This window comes from Tinamus guttatus, unplaced genomic scaffold (assembly GCF_059628265.1).
Source record: "Tinamus guttatus ecotype Peru unplaced genomic scaffold, ASM5962826v1 Tinamus_guttatus_pri_ptg000150l, whole genome shotgun sequence".
NCBI classification, from domain to species: Eukaryota; Metazoa; Chordata; class Aves; order Tinamiformes; family Tinamidae; genus Tinamus; species Tinamus guttatus.
The window spans coordinates 16,224,634-16,239,136 of record NW_028288684.1 but is presented as its reverse complement, the minus strand read 5'-3'; the positions used below and the strand labels follow the sequence as shown (position 1 = coordinate 16,239,136).

Below are 14,503 nucleotides of genomic sequence, written 5' to 3'. Positions count from 1 at the left end.
AATTTGGAGGTATCTCACCAAAACATAACCTGGTGGCTAATAAAGAAGCAACTAGAGAGGAAGATTTAAAAAAAGAGACAAGTCCAGTTTAACACAGAAACTACGCGTTTTCTCAGGTCATACTGCTTATCATACTCTGCTATTCCCTATCTTTGATAATATTCACATTTATGTGATTTGTATGAGTTACAAGCCACCATAATTACAAATACAGATTATTTTGGAAAACAACTGAAACAGCTGCAAGTATTTACTGCAAATCAGGTTCTCTCTTCTACCATTTACATGAAGGCTGTTAAAAGCAATGGATACCAACAACAACAATGTTCATGAAACACAAAGTTTTAATTAAAATCAAAAAGGAAAGCTTACTGAAAGAATAAAATACTTCAGACACACAGCAATTATCAATTATGAAGCTGTTGATGATCTTGGAAAAGCATTTGGGAATTCATGACTAAAGCCATGAATTCTGAGGGAGAGGGAGGAACAACTATGACCTTCCAAGACCTTCAGCAGCAAAGCACATAAAACTGTACTACTTGATATATTTTTCCATGAACTTTTTGTGAAATTCTGATCGCAGAGTATCATTTACAAATCTTTTGTCCTTTTTTGATTCATCTATTCCCTTGGCACAGTTCTTGAAGACAACATCATCATCCCATCTGGAAAGAAAAGAATTTTTAGTTTTAATGTGTTTAAACTCTTTTTTTAAAAAAAAAATAGTTGCCATTTACAGATCTATTTAAACATGGCTTGGCCTTCCCATTCAGAGGTATTAGGCACAACTAGTCATGCAGATCAGATTTTAGTCAAAACAAAAAGCTTTTTCACCCTAGTTATTTTCTACATGTTTGTGGATAAGAAAAAGAAGTGAGAAGAATGTCAGGGAATGAAGGTTTTATCTTTACAGAAAATAATGGCCCTAACTTAGACAAACACAATAGTAACTGTGATACCTCTCAACAAGAATCTTACTCAGACAGGGTTATCTATTAATTCCAGTTGCCCTAAAAAGACAGATGACTTCTAAAGCGCTCGAGCCAGTGGCAGGGTGACACGTGCAGGCTCTCGCAGCACCAAAGGGGACCTGGGGACACCCCTGCCCGGGCTGCACCCACCTCCTCTTCACTTTGAAGTTGGCCTGAGGCTGCGCTGGGCCCGTGAGGTTCAGCAGTGGGTTCCCACTCAGGATGTTCTCCATTCGAATCCTTTCTTCCTCAGCCTTTTGCTCTTGTTCCTCGAAAATTCAAAAATGCTGGATTACTTTCCTGCGATATTTTTTCTTGTCTAGTTGTAGTGAAAGACAAACTTTATTTATCTGCAAACACCCACACAGAGAGTTTTAATTCCTAGCTCAGACCTTCCAAACTGTTTGACACTTGTGGATAAGCAGAATAAGGTCAGAAGCAGATACACTTTGAAGAGCTTAGAACTGCTAATAAACTGTCCATCTAGTCACATATTTCTACTCTGCTTGGCTTTGATGTTTCAAAAAAAATACGCTGTTAAATTCTAGCTTTTGCATTTACATATTTATTATATTAAAATTGTAAACAGATTAACAGATTTTCTTTATCCTCATGAGAAAAGAGGATAAATTATGCAGCATTCAACGGTGGAAGGAACATTACAGCATCTTTAAACTTCTCTGTCATCTGCAGCAATCTACCTCACATCTCACAACTCCAGGGACCAATTAAAATTAATATTGAGAAATTTAAGGCGAAACTGAGCAGGGGATGTCAGAAGACTGTTTAGGAATTCCAATATTAAGAATCAGAGAGACCCAGTTCTTGCACTGTTCAGAAGCTTCTGATCTGAGCCTCACTGCGGCTCTGCACTACGGGCAACACAGAACACGTCCCACTGTCCCCACACAGCAGCTGCAGTAGCAGAAGTATCTTTAGTGAATTAAATGTTCACAAATTCCAAAATGAATATGCAATATTCACTTTACATCAACAATTTTCTCCATAGCCTTTTAGATGTATTACAAGGGTTGCTCTTTGATGAAACACCAGAAGGAAAAGAACATACCTCTCCTCCGAACTAACTAGGTCTCCCCCTTCCTCTCTGTGCTCAAGGTATCATCTGAGAATGTCCTAGTTAAAAACACACTCGAGTCTCCTTAGTGCTGCCAGCAACTCAGCCCACGGCTCCTGTAACACAGCAGCTCTTGGGTTTATTTTCCAGCTGCAGAACCCACAGCTGGGACACGCTGTGGGTCCCACGAGAGGCTCGTTTCACTTGATGGAAACAGCGTGATAAATGTGAACGCCGATGCCAAGCAGGGCTCTCTGCTTCAAACACGTAATTGCAGCTGAGTAGTACATTAATAAAGCTATCTACAAGCTGTACTGTTTTCAATGCACAGATTGGCTAAGTGGAATATTCCCATGAAAGATATCCTGATCCCTGCAGTACAACACTAACTTACTCTATATATATATATGTACATACACACATACACATAAACACTAGACTAGGCAGGACTACCAATATAAATCTACCTCTTCAGAACTGTCAGTGTAAGTTATGAAAAAATACGTGTGATTAGACTGCTTCTCACAAGCAAATTTTAAGATTAGCTGCAATTAACTGCCAGTGTGGAAATCTCCAAAAAAGGGCATGCAGCTTAATGCGAGGGACGGCTTCAGGACTAGCCCTGTAAAGCCCTGATCAAACAGAGGGAAAGGCAAAACTTGTCTTGCTCCTGTACCCATAGAGCTTTACTAAAACTGCAGTAGTTAAAGTTATCAACACAAATAAACCAGTTTTGCACTCTCAAGCACTGCTCAAAATGCAGCATTCGGATCCCAGCATCAGTTATCGCCCCCATGCTACTGAATAAGGGATCACAGACAGCAGAAGTACTCAATACAAACAGCAGCTTTTCCCTAATATTAGACATGGATTTTACATCTCTCTCTGTGGATTACAGACAAGAAACATCTGCAATGCTTTCCATGACATGCAAACCTCTGATTTCCCATTTTCTTTCCTCGTAGCAGGGAGAAGCAAAGAGCAGTGATATCAGACACAGGGCAGGCACCAGATCTACATCTGCAACACTGCAGGCTGCCATAAACTTGGTGATTATGGGCAAAGACTACATAGACTTGAGTCAGCTACAATTCCAGAAAACTGGAAGGGAGCAAAGACTGCATTATAATTAAAATAAATGGTAGGAGCAGTCTTGGGCATTTTAAATCACTACATCTTATTTTTGCACCTATGAAATTACTAAAAACCCTCAGGAACACAACACTAGCAGAAACTCTCAGCCTTCCTTGATACTGACAACAGCTAAAGAAAATATCCATGAATCTTATTTGCCAGATGGATTTTCCCTACACACTGTAAAAGACACTGCAGAGCCCTCGGGTGCTTCATGCTACCATGTGGTGGATGGCAGCTCTGCTCTCCAACAGAACTCTGCTGCCCTTGAGACCTGCAGGGACAGCTCAGCTGAAGGAGTAACAAACTATATGAGATTATATATTTTATTTACTAGTGAGACTCTTGAAAGCAAATTGTTGAGTGCTAGTCGCAGCTGCTTTGCAGAGAGGACCTTACAAGTACTCACTGTGTACAGTGATTTCCTTATGGAATTTAATTTTTCAAAGCTGTTGGAGGCTGGATGACATCTCAGCACTTTTGTCAGAATTCTTTTAAGACGCAAGCTGATTTTGAAGATGACGATTTCTTAGGATATAGCTTGGCTAAAACCTCCCAAAGAAAGTATGCAAGATCAGAAAATAAGTCAATGACTAAGTGTTATGTTAGAGACAGGACACAGTGGAAATGTCCAATGCAACACAGTCGTGTAAAGCTGACGTTTGTGCTAAAGCACAACACATTTTGGTGAGAGTTGCAAAATCCCTCTTCTCCAGCCCAAAAAAGGATTTCATTACATCTTGGAATTTTCCATATACATTTCCCCCTGCCCTCTGCTCCATGGGCTGTGTCAAGCAGAGCAGACAGGGCCCTCCTCGTGCTCCACCTCACCCCTTGGGCCAGCATCAGCCCAGCTCTTCACAAAACAAGGGGCTCAGATGCCTCCACAGTCCCTTTTGTCCTGCTGTGTGATGGAACAAAGGCAAAGCTCAATATAAGAGATATTATATGAGATATATATGCAAGATATAAGCTCAAACACTATGGATACAACAAATCCTCAACAGGAAAAAAGGCTAAGGGAGATAATATATATATATATGTACATACTCTCTCTCTCTCTCTCTCTCTCTCTATATATATATATATATATATATAATATATTCTCCATTCGCTCCACCCTTTTTGGAATAATACCGCTTTGTCTTCCTTTCTGTTCTGCAAGATGAGGTTTATCACTCTTTTCCCAAGTCATTTTAGCAAAAAGCCTGCTACAGATTACTCCATGGCTACAAACACACAGTGCTATGCTCTTCAGTGGCAGCAACTGGTACCAACCACACGCGGAGCTGAACCAGACAGGATGGAGTGTTAACACTGCAGAGGCCCCACGGAAGCCGAGGGAGATGAAACTATGAACAGGGTCTCCCTGAAAACTCCTCTGTACAACCCTGCACCCGCCGTATGGCATCATGGTTGGAAAAAAGAATGTGGACAAAACTATATTTACCTCAACTAAACAATTATTCCTTATCTCGCTGTATGAAGCACAGTCCCTTGGTATATTTGTTTCTGACCGCAAAGGAAAGAAAAACATTATTGTAGCTATTGTGCTCTTTTTAGTAGTGGTCTTAGCCTTAGCTCAGAGCAAGGTTACTTTTACAGGCAGGGCTGAAATGACTCCACTGCATTAAACTACATTATCCTTTTAGTTCTTACAGTTTTTGAGTTGCTGAAAGAAAAAACAAAAAAGATCCACATTTCAAAGACTGAAAATTACACAGCCTTGTTTAAATGCTGGTTTTTGGATGACAAACCATGGGGACATTGCCTTTAACAGCAGGGAACTAAACTGAGTAACGCCGAGATTCACCCCCGTTACACGATCCTACACAAGTTACTAACACAACACAACGTCGTGATTAAAACAATTGTTTGGAACTTTGGAAAACGGTAAAAGTGCAGCACAACTGCAACTGCAGCGTCTACATTCAGATCTACTGCCACTGTTCCCACAGGGAGGGTCTCTGATTAGTTCTTAATGAAGGCAAGTATTGGTAGCATGTCCCACAAAGAAATATACTGGGTCATTTGCTTTTAGGTCTTCACCAAGATCCTCTATTTATCACTGATCTGACATTCTAGCTTTAATTATACACTTGAAATTTAAGTGAAAGCGTTAACATCTATGAAGAATCATTTTTCTAATGTTTATTTGACGGTTAGAAAGAGGACACAGCTAAAGCACAGGATAGAGCTAAGATCTGTAGTGGTTCAATTTTGACTATTAGTGAAGTAATATATTCAGTTATGGAGAAACCCTTGGAGAAATCACACTGGAGGAAAACAAACCACAAGCCTCAGCATCTCTTCTCAAAAAAAACGTAAAATGACTTTTAGATTAAGATAAGATTCATGGATGTTTTCTTTAGCTGTTGCCAATATCAAAGAAGGCTCAACAGTTTCTGCTAGTGTTGTGTTCCTGAGTGTTCTTAATAAGTTCATAGGTGCAAAAATTAAATTTTAGAAGAGCTTTACTGGGATGGTGCTGCTAGAATAATCAGGTGCTTACGGGAATGCTCAACAAGGTTTGTTTTTAATTATCTTAATTCACCTTTTAAGGAAGCATTTTAAAAATGAAAAGCCAGACAGAGTTGTAATGGCAATTTTATAGGATAGATACAAGGAAGCTAAGTTTCATTTCACACGAATCCTGCTAGCTCTCCCTGGATATTAAGCACAGACAGCAGATGCAGTGTTTGTACAGCTTTGGATCTATCCAGGAGATTTCCACAGAAACGGATTTCAAAAGTTAAATTTACTGGTCACTGGTCTAGCCTCCCCTAGAAATAACCTGAGAAATCAAAGTTTTGGAGGGTTGGATGAATGAGTCAGGATTAATTCCATGCTGATTTTTTTTTCTGAAAATGCATGTTACTTATTTAATATTCCTACAACATTAACAGGAATTTAAACATTTTGAGAAATTAACAGGTTTAAACCAAAGATGAGGTTGTTATTAAAGCCTATTTTCTTTACAGATCAAAGGACATTAGTGTGAAAATATTAAGAACCTAAGTACAAATATTTATCAAAAGGAGTTTTAAGGGTTTCCTATGCCATCACACAAGACAACTTAATAAAGAGCAGGACAATGGAAAGAACAGCCAATTCCCACCTTTGGTTTTAGTCTTGTCTAAGCAGAAATGCATTTCAGAAGGAATAGCCCTCCTTTCAAAGGCAGCTTAAATACCAGGAAAAGTTATGAGTAAAGGTGGTTAATAAGGGTATAAATTCACTTTAAAAAATCTCAAAAAATAATTATACTAACATTTCACATAAGGGAATATTTACATACGATACTGAAATTCCTAGTATAATACTATACTTGATCGAATTCATCTCAAGACTAACATGTTCTGGGGAGAAATACTGCTGTCTTAAGACCCCCTGTTAATTTGTCTGTACAACAAAGAAATATATTTTTAAAATCTTTATATAGATTAGGATTAACAGCAACTACACAATCAAGGGTATACATGAGATGTTATCCTTAAAGCAGCTAGATGACTAACAGCTGTTTCATAAATTACTTATGAAATTAGATTTCAATCATGGTTTGCAACAGACTGATAACAAAATCCCATATATCTCATGGAGAAAGGGATTTATACAAAATGGCTATAAAATGCTTTGCAAGTAACGTCTCATTTTAAAGATACAGGAAACTAAAAGTATAGTCCAAACAGATTGCACTCCTTGAGCCAAAATATATCACTTGATCTAAGTGATCTTTTGTGTGGACTCCCTTACTCCCAAAGACTCCAAGGTGGTTGGGCTCCACCTTGGCTAGCCGTTTTTTACTTTTTCGTTGATTTAGTTCAAGTTTCCTACACTGGGGAAAAAAAAAATCCAAGTACTTTACCATGCCCACTCATTACCAAAGACTTTTAGGAAATTTTTAGGAAAGCCTATCAAGACAAATCTCTCCCTACTGAGAGGGTGACTAAAACATGTAGCAACTGTGCATTAATGTGCACTACTACAAACAGCTAACACTTATTTTTCAGAACAAACAAAAGGATTCATTCATTCAGCTACCAGTGCATGTTTTGAACATGGCATAGTGTGCAGGATTATAATCTCTACTTTTGTGGGAAGGGGAACATCCATGAAGACACAGAATCATTACATTTAAAGACAGCAGAACAGAACAAGTTCTATGCCAGAAACTTCACAGCTTTTAGCACCCTCTAGTGACAGAAAAAAACATAGATCTGATAACATCTCTTTTACTTTATACAGGTCAACTGAGAAACACACCCTCAGTTTTGTGTGCTGCAATTTACTGCCATTATTGTTATAATGTGAGTTTTCTAAATTGAAACATGCTAAACAAGCTATGCTGCTTAACTTTAATGAATAATTTCAATTATCTGGCATTTCAATTACAATGACATGTTTGACACGTTTTCATGTAAGAACTCTGTGTGAAGACAGCTGAAACAGCAGCCTTCCCTACACACTGCTGCCCTGAACTTGCTGTATTTTAACACATTTGAAACGGCAATAGCTGGAAGACAACATAAATCCAATGATTTATGCCAACATAAATAATTTTCCTGTGATTACTGCAGAACACAATTACACATTTCTGAATATTACTTTGTGGTGTGCATCAAATGCACAAGAGAAGCTTTCAGGTAAACTTTAACTTAACAGGGCATTCATAGGCCAGAAAATGAACCAAGTTTCAACAAGTCTTCTACAGTAAAGTTTTACACTGGTATTCCTTTTAACCTTCCAGCACTAAAATCTAAAAACTCCACAGTTCACCGATTTTTACAGGTATTGTTGATTTTAAAGGTATGTTTCTACACTGGTAGCCCAAAGTGTATTCAAGCACTATACTGCTGCCTATAGCAGCTAAAATGTTATTGCCTACAAGCTGTTCACAGTATCTGCTAAATGTTACGGCCTGTTTAGTGCTGCCTGGCTCTACTGGAGAGCACCCATGAAACATACTGCAGCACTTAAACTACTGGTGTGCACCCTGAACTATGGGAAAGGTTCTGATCAGTTCAGAAGCACCAAAATACTGAAGTCACCACAGCAGGAAACATCTGGATTAAAACCTAACACATCAATTTCACATGTTTTAAAAAGTATCTTGGATTATGTTGTAAAAAGATAACTTTTTTTTACATTAAGGTAAAGCCTTCGTATAACAATACTTCTTACATCAATGTATGGAAGCCAAAGGCATAGATTTTAATCCCACTCACTGGAGAAATATCCAACTACAGAAACTTTCTTTGCCTTTCATGCACACAGTGTGCGCTTTCTACCTGTGTAGAGAGCTAACAGGTTGATAGGAAAGTTACCTACAGAGGTGACACTCTGAAAAGACTGTCATATTTGTCATTTGTTTTGGTGGAGACATTTTCCAAATAAACCTGCCTGTGACTGACCACATCAGGATAACTCTGGTCTTACGAGTTACAAGTGCTAATCCTTCCAAAGACAACGCAGCATCAGTGCTATTAAAAGAGCAATGATTTTAATAGAGCTCACAGCCCTAAGCAAAAGCACCAGTGCCCTGAGTGTCTGACAGGTTCTTCTCTCGAAAAGAGAAGCGGCAGCACTGGAGCTCTCTCTGGTCCCAAGTACTTGTGGGAAAAAATATGCAAAATATGCAAAAATATGAGGGCTCTTCTGTTGGAGAGATTTTACCTTTCGAGCCTGTTCCTCAGCTCGCTCTTTCTTGATTTTTTCTAGTTCAGCCAGAAGAGCTGCAGTGTCATCATCATCACTGTCTTCCAGATCTTCATCTTCATCATCTTCCTAACAACAACAAAAGAAAACAGGAAGCTGCTCATTTATTTATTTTAATACAACTAGCTTTTAATTCTGAAAACTAGTAAGACATACTGATTATCCAAAAAAAGAAACAAGTAAACAAGCCAACAATCAACAAAATCCATTGCTGGTCTGCCCAGCTAAAGGCTGCTGGTTGCATTTGCTGTTACTGCAAGCATCTGAGTGCTTCAGAAATCAATACGAATGGTTTATTTGTTCTTATAAAGCAAGACACAACAAAGAGTCTGTGCTTATTTGGCTGACTGCAATTCATTTTTTATAACTGAGCAGGAGATGACCTAACAGATTCCGGAAAGTGACTGCCCTTAACCACTCTAATCATTGTCACCTAAGTCACCAGTGTGCCTGAGCACCAACCACATCCAGCAGTATTGAGAGCAAATAAAAGATCAAGAAACAAGCAGAAAACCCACCTAGCCTAGTCATACTAGACATAGGTGCCAGACATTAGCATAAGGAGAGGAACCAAAAGCAAGAACCCATTTGGCTGATGCAGACCATCAGTGCATATTAACAGCTCTGGGGAATTCTAGTCATTTCAGTGGTTCATTAAGTCTAAGAAGCCACTCTTTCCACATCCTTTAAGTATTATTTTGAATTCTAAATTCGAAGTGGTATTTCTTTACAGGCTAGCAGTCAAAGCATGTGTGCCCCCTTCTAACGATACCATTAGGGAATGGTATTCCCACATTAGAGAGGCTGAAGACAAAAAGATGGGCTGGGACCAGTTAGCAATTACCTGTCTTAAATCTTTAACAGACCTGAAAATACATATCCTATTAATAGTAAATTAACAGAATTTGCTGTCTCCCAAGGCAGGAGAAGGACAGGACAGAAGACTGGAGAGAAAAAAAAAAAAACCCACACACATACATCTGTAAGCGGATCATCAGCATCAAGATTTGCAGCAGGAATTTGATCTAGGCGAGGTTTCTTGGACACAGAAGATGATGTTGTATGTTCTGAAGAATATGATGTAAAATAAAAATAGAAAATAAGTCATTTCATTTTACAGCATCTGATGTCAAAAAAGGCAAACCCTAACTTTACCCTACTTTTGACCGAGATACAAATTATGTTCTGTTTTCAGTCATCTCCTAATCCTAATGCCCATGCTAATTCCTCCCTTGGAGATATCCTCAAAGGAAGCACTAACTACTCCAAACTCAAAACTTGTTCTCTAGGTTTTTTTAAGTCTCTATTTCGAGCCAAAAAGAGCAAAAGAAGAAACTTTAGAGAACTATCCCCGTTCTACATAACCAAATATCCAACTGGAGTGTTCCTTTTTTGGGTTACCCCAAAGCAATACTGTTGCATTAGTTTCATTCACGACATCTGCCTGTAAATTCAAAAGCCCCCTAAAACCTATGCAGGCTGCACATACCTAAATTACAAGCACTACTTAAATTCTGTCAACCTTAATATTAAAATGCCTATTTCTCAATTAACGTTTTGATTGCCATTTCAGTTGATCACTTGACTGTACCTGAACAGTATCACATCCTTTAATAAGTGACTTTCTGCTCCACTGTGCCACAACAGCGGAGCACAAGTCACTCCCCTTCTCCTTCCCATCTCATTTGTTCGAGTACAAAACAGCCCTTTATTAACTGTACGTATTTGCTGCCAGTTCACTGCAGTCCCAGGGTATCAGCTGGCCTGCCTCACAGCCTGTGCTTTTCAACTGGCTGACCTAGATTTTAGCCAGCACGAAGCCAGCAGACATTCCTGTGTAGCTCAACCATCCTGAACTTTCAGACCCAACCGGCCCATTTTACCCAGACATGCTGGGGATATGCTGCCAGCAACCTGCAAATTTCTCACAACCTTGAATTTCGTGTTACAGTAATGCCACACAACGGTATTATAACTTTTGTGTCTTTGTTAAAGATTTTCTACCTCTGTTTGGTCTATCTCTGTTCTTCTCTCTCGCAGCAACCCGTTCTCTCTCCTCGAGCTCCCTTCTGAAGTCACGGTTACGAACCTCCTCTGGAGCATCCTGAGTGGCCTGCCTAAAATGACATATGGAGGTTTAAAAATAAAAGGCTGAAGCTGACAGTTTTCAAGTGGTAGCATCTTGGATAAACAGGAAAGAATAGATTTGGTATCATGCAGCCATATATTCCTTCACATTATAATTCCCTTACTCTGTACATATTACATGCATTACATGCCCCTCCACTTTCAGGGGCTCTCATATCAATTTAAAAACCCTACGTTAACTCCTGCTAAACCAAGATGACTACAGAAACAGTACAAGATACTGATAAGTCTTCTGTTATTCTGCAGGAGACCCAGGCCCAATGTCCCATTCAACACACACCAGCCTTCGGGCCAACCTTCCTCTCACAGTTGCACCATTCCAAGCTACCGCTGTATGCGCCAGTTTCTGGGCCTTACAGATCAGACCAAAGCTGGAACATATTTTTCTTAAAATTTCCCCCAAGAGATACATCAGACAACATCCCACACATCTTAAAACCAAAAAACAAAAAATGTTGAGGAGACCAGTGAAAACACTAGTTAAAGTGTACATATTTTTCCTCTTTTATAAACACGCTGGCCAAAACCAACACACTATTTATATTTGAGTCACACTAAGAATAAAAACAAGAAATTCCTTTCACCTTTCAGTGAACCTAATTCTGGAAATAAGTGTGCCTGGAAGAAACCCAGACTCGAGCTACTATAAATACATTGTGTGCACGGCCTGTCTTTATGAAGAAGTATTTCATTTGCTCTTGTAATTAAAAACCTGAAGGTGGAATCCACAATTTAGCTGCAACCATGCTCCAAAACTCTGTGTCATCCAGACGGGCATGAGACGGATTGAAATAATGAATCTTCCTTGCAAAGTCACACTCTCCTGGCTATTTAACAAAGATAATTTTGCATAGGCACTCGGGAGAAGGACAGAGGACACTGAACTCTCACTCAATCTCCACCAAGTGAAGGGATCTGTTGACATATAAACTGTACTTTCCTGCATATGTATCTATATATTTCTCTTCACTTCTCTCAAAGCACTTGGTGTCCCACGTCCCACTTCTGTTTTAAAGAGACACCAGCACTTTTTCTCATAATATTGAACTAGCATTTGACAACATTTTTGTGCTGTTTTTTGGATATTCTCCAAACTCTTATCCATGTCAGAAGGGAGAGCGATGAGGAGAAATATCTTCACACAGAAAGTACAAACATAAAACCTTAACAGTGGTTTCACTGACAAGAATTACATCAGCTATCGAGAAAACATTTCCAGCTGCCACGTTGCTTCTAAATCCTACATGTCTGTACCGCATCAATTTCAAATTTCATTTAAACTCCTAAAATGATAACGAAGGTTTATTATATACTTGAAACAGAGAAGAACATTCATACAAGATCCCATTATCTCTCATACTGATCAAAGCAGTTTCTTCTTCTGATACTCACAAGAAATACTTTAATACTTTGTCCATATAACACGGACATCTATGGTAAAAAATGTAGAGGCGGCATTTGCAACAAAGGGTCTTTCCCTGCCTGTTCTGCAGGAAGAAAGACTGAAAAGCAAAACTTACCTATGTTTTTGAAAAGCAAAACTTACCTATATTTGATTTTAGTATGAGAAGGAAGATCTCTGCTGGAATATTGCTTGGATAGCTGACTTAAGTCTCCTTCTCCTTTTCCTCTTCCTCCTCTTGCAGGTTCAAATGTTGGCCTCGCTGCTGTGGTCATTTTAACTACTACAGAAGCAAAAGCAAAAAGGGGTCATTACTGCAAGTTATAATGAAACACACTGATCAGAAGCTACATTGTTCCTGGAACTGCAGCAGTGGCCAGTCCCACTACACAACACAAGGCGCCACTTGGCACAGGGCTGACAGAATCTCCAGTTTTTCAAAAGTGAAAAATGTTTGCAAGATTTTTGTGAAAGATGAAGCACAGTGAGAGTCTGAAGCTTTGTTTATGGAAGTAAAAGAAACAGGCCATGAGCTGCTCTCTCGTGTCCTTCAGGCAGCGGCAGGGCACAGCTTGCAGCTGTGTAACTTAACTCCTTCTCCCCCAAAACAACAGCCCTGTCCACAGCGCCTGATGGAAACAGTCCCTCTGCTCTCACCCAGGTTGGATCTAGGTGTCAGCACTGTAAATGCTGCCCTACACAGACCTCGTGGTGACAATTAGATGAGGACAATGACCCTGAGGGACCTGGCTCCACTGAGGGCAGGCCCAGCAGTGACACCAGTGGGGCAGCACTGCCTTTGGCACCAACTTATGCACAGCTCCAGATTACCAGGGAAAACAAACGAAACCCCTCACATATCAGCAGCACATGCCTAAAAATGGAATAACTGAGGCCAAGAACTGCTAGCAAATCTCCCGTGGCAAAGGAGTGAAACAGGCTCACAGCAGCCTCTGCCCCATGTGGGGTCCCTGCTGCCATGCCCGCATCCAAACCTGCCATGCAGGAGCTGGACCCTCCCAACTCCTGCACCACGAGTTCCACATGGGCTGTCAAAGCCACAACCCCAGGGCTGATCTGCGAGCACCCTCTCCTGATCCACCAGGTCATGCACTGCCACCGACCACGGGTTACAGGCACCCAGGACACGCACAGAAACACCCAGCAGCACCAGCCCACCAAACAGCAGGCTGATAATAAAGGTGATAAAGCCTGCTTTAAAGAGCACTAAAGACAAGAAGAGAGGTACTGTTTTACACATTGTTGATACCACAAACAGAGTGCTCAAGCTCCACCAGCTTTTTGTTTGGTTTTGCACTTTTAATAAGACCAGAGAACTCTGGGCCTCACTAGCTCCATCCCAGCATGGACTCCTCCGGACCCATAAGCCGAGAAAGCTGCTTGCTCTCACGACCCACTTGGACCAACTACAGGGTGCAACGGGAATGCACCAGCCCACAGGCAGACCCGCCCTGACCTCAAGGACATTAACCACCCCCTGGATCTCATCCCTGCTCCCACAGGCTCCTTCTGGTGTCTGCCTGAGCAGGACTCGGCCTTGCCAGGCCGCAGCTCAGCACTCTGCACCGCGCTGTTTCCAGGAGCAGCGACTCCAGGCTGGCGGGCAGCCATCCCGCCGAGCCCGGCCCCAAAACCCACCCCGAACAGCCCAACCGGCCCCATCGCCCTCTCACCCCGCGGCGCCCGCCCGCGCTACGCGACCAGGCCTCACTCCGCCGCCATCACTCCGCCGCGCACCCACAAGGCACCGCGCGGGGCGCGCGGACCCGCCCACCGGAACCGCCGCCGGGGGAGCGACCATAGAGACGGCGGCCAGGCGGGCGGCGCCATGACGACTATCGAGGCGGAAGCGGCCGCCCGCCTGCCCTGTTGCCTGTGTAGCGACGGTGGCCGGGATGCCGCCTGGGCCTCACCTCCGCGCCCGCCAGGGGTCGCGCGCCCCGCGGCGCCGCTCCCCGCGCGGCCGCTTCCTCTCGCTGCGCGCGGGCGCCTCCTTGGTGGTTCCCTGCAGTTAACAGTTATCCTCGTGGCAGA

The 14,503-nt window shown here is 41.4% G+C and overlaps 1 protein-coding gene across 1 annotated transcript; it reads right to left on the bottom strand.

Annotated features, from left to right (window-relative positions):
- Positions 1-326: 326 nt before the first annotated feature.
- CWC15 (CWC15 spliceosome associated protein) lies at positions 327-14,199 on the bottom strand. Its single transcript, XM_088522312.1, has 7 exons — positions 14,143-14,199; positions 12,593-12,731; positions 10,903-11,015; positions 9,877-9,965; positions 8,857-8,967; positions 1,125-1,243; positions 327-668 (listed from the first exon to the last, which is right to left on the bottom strand). Exons 2-7 carry the CDS (start codon positions 12,721-12,723, stop codon positions 539-541), a joined length of 693 nt encoding a protein of 230 aa, XP_088378438.1. The 5' UTR covers positions 12,724-12,731; positions 14,143-14,199; the 3' UTR covers positions 327-538.
- Between the last annotated feature and the right edge of the window lie 304 nt (positions 14,200-14,503).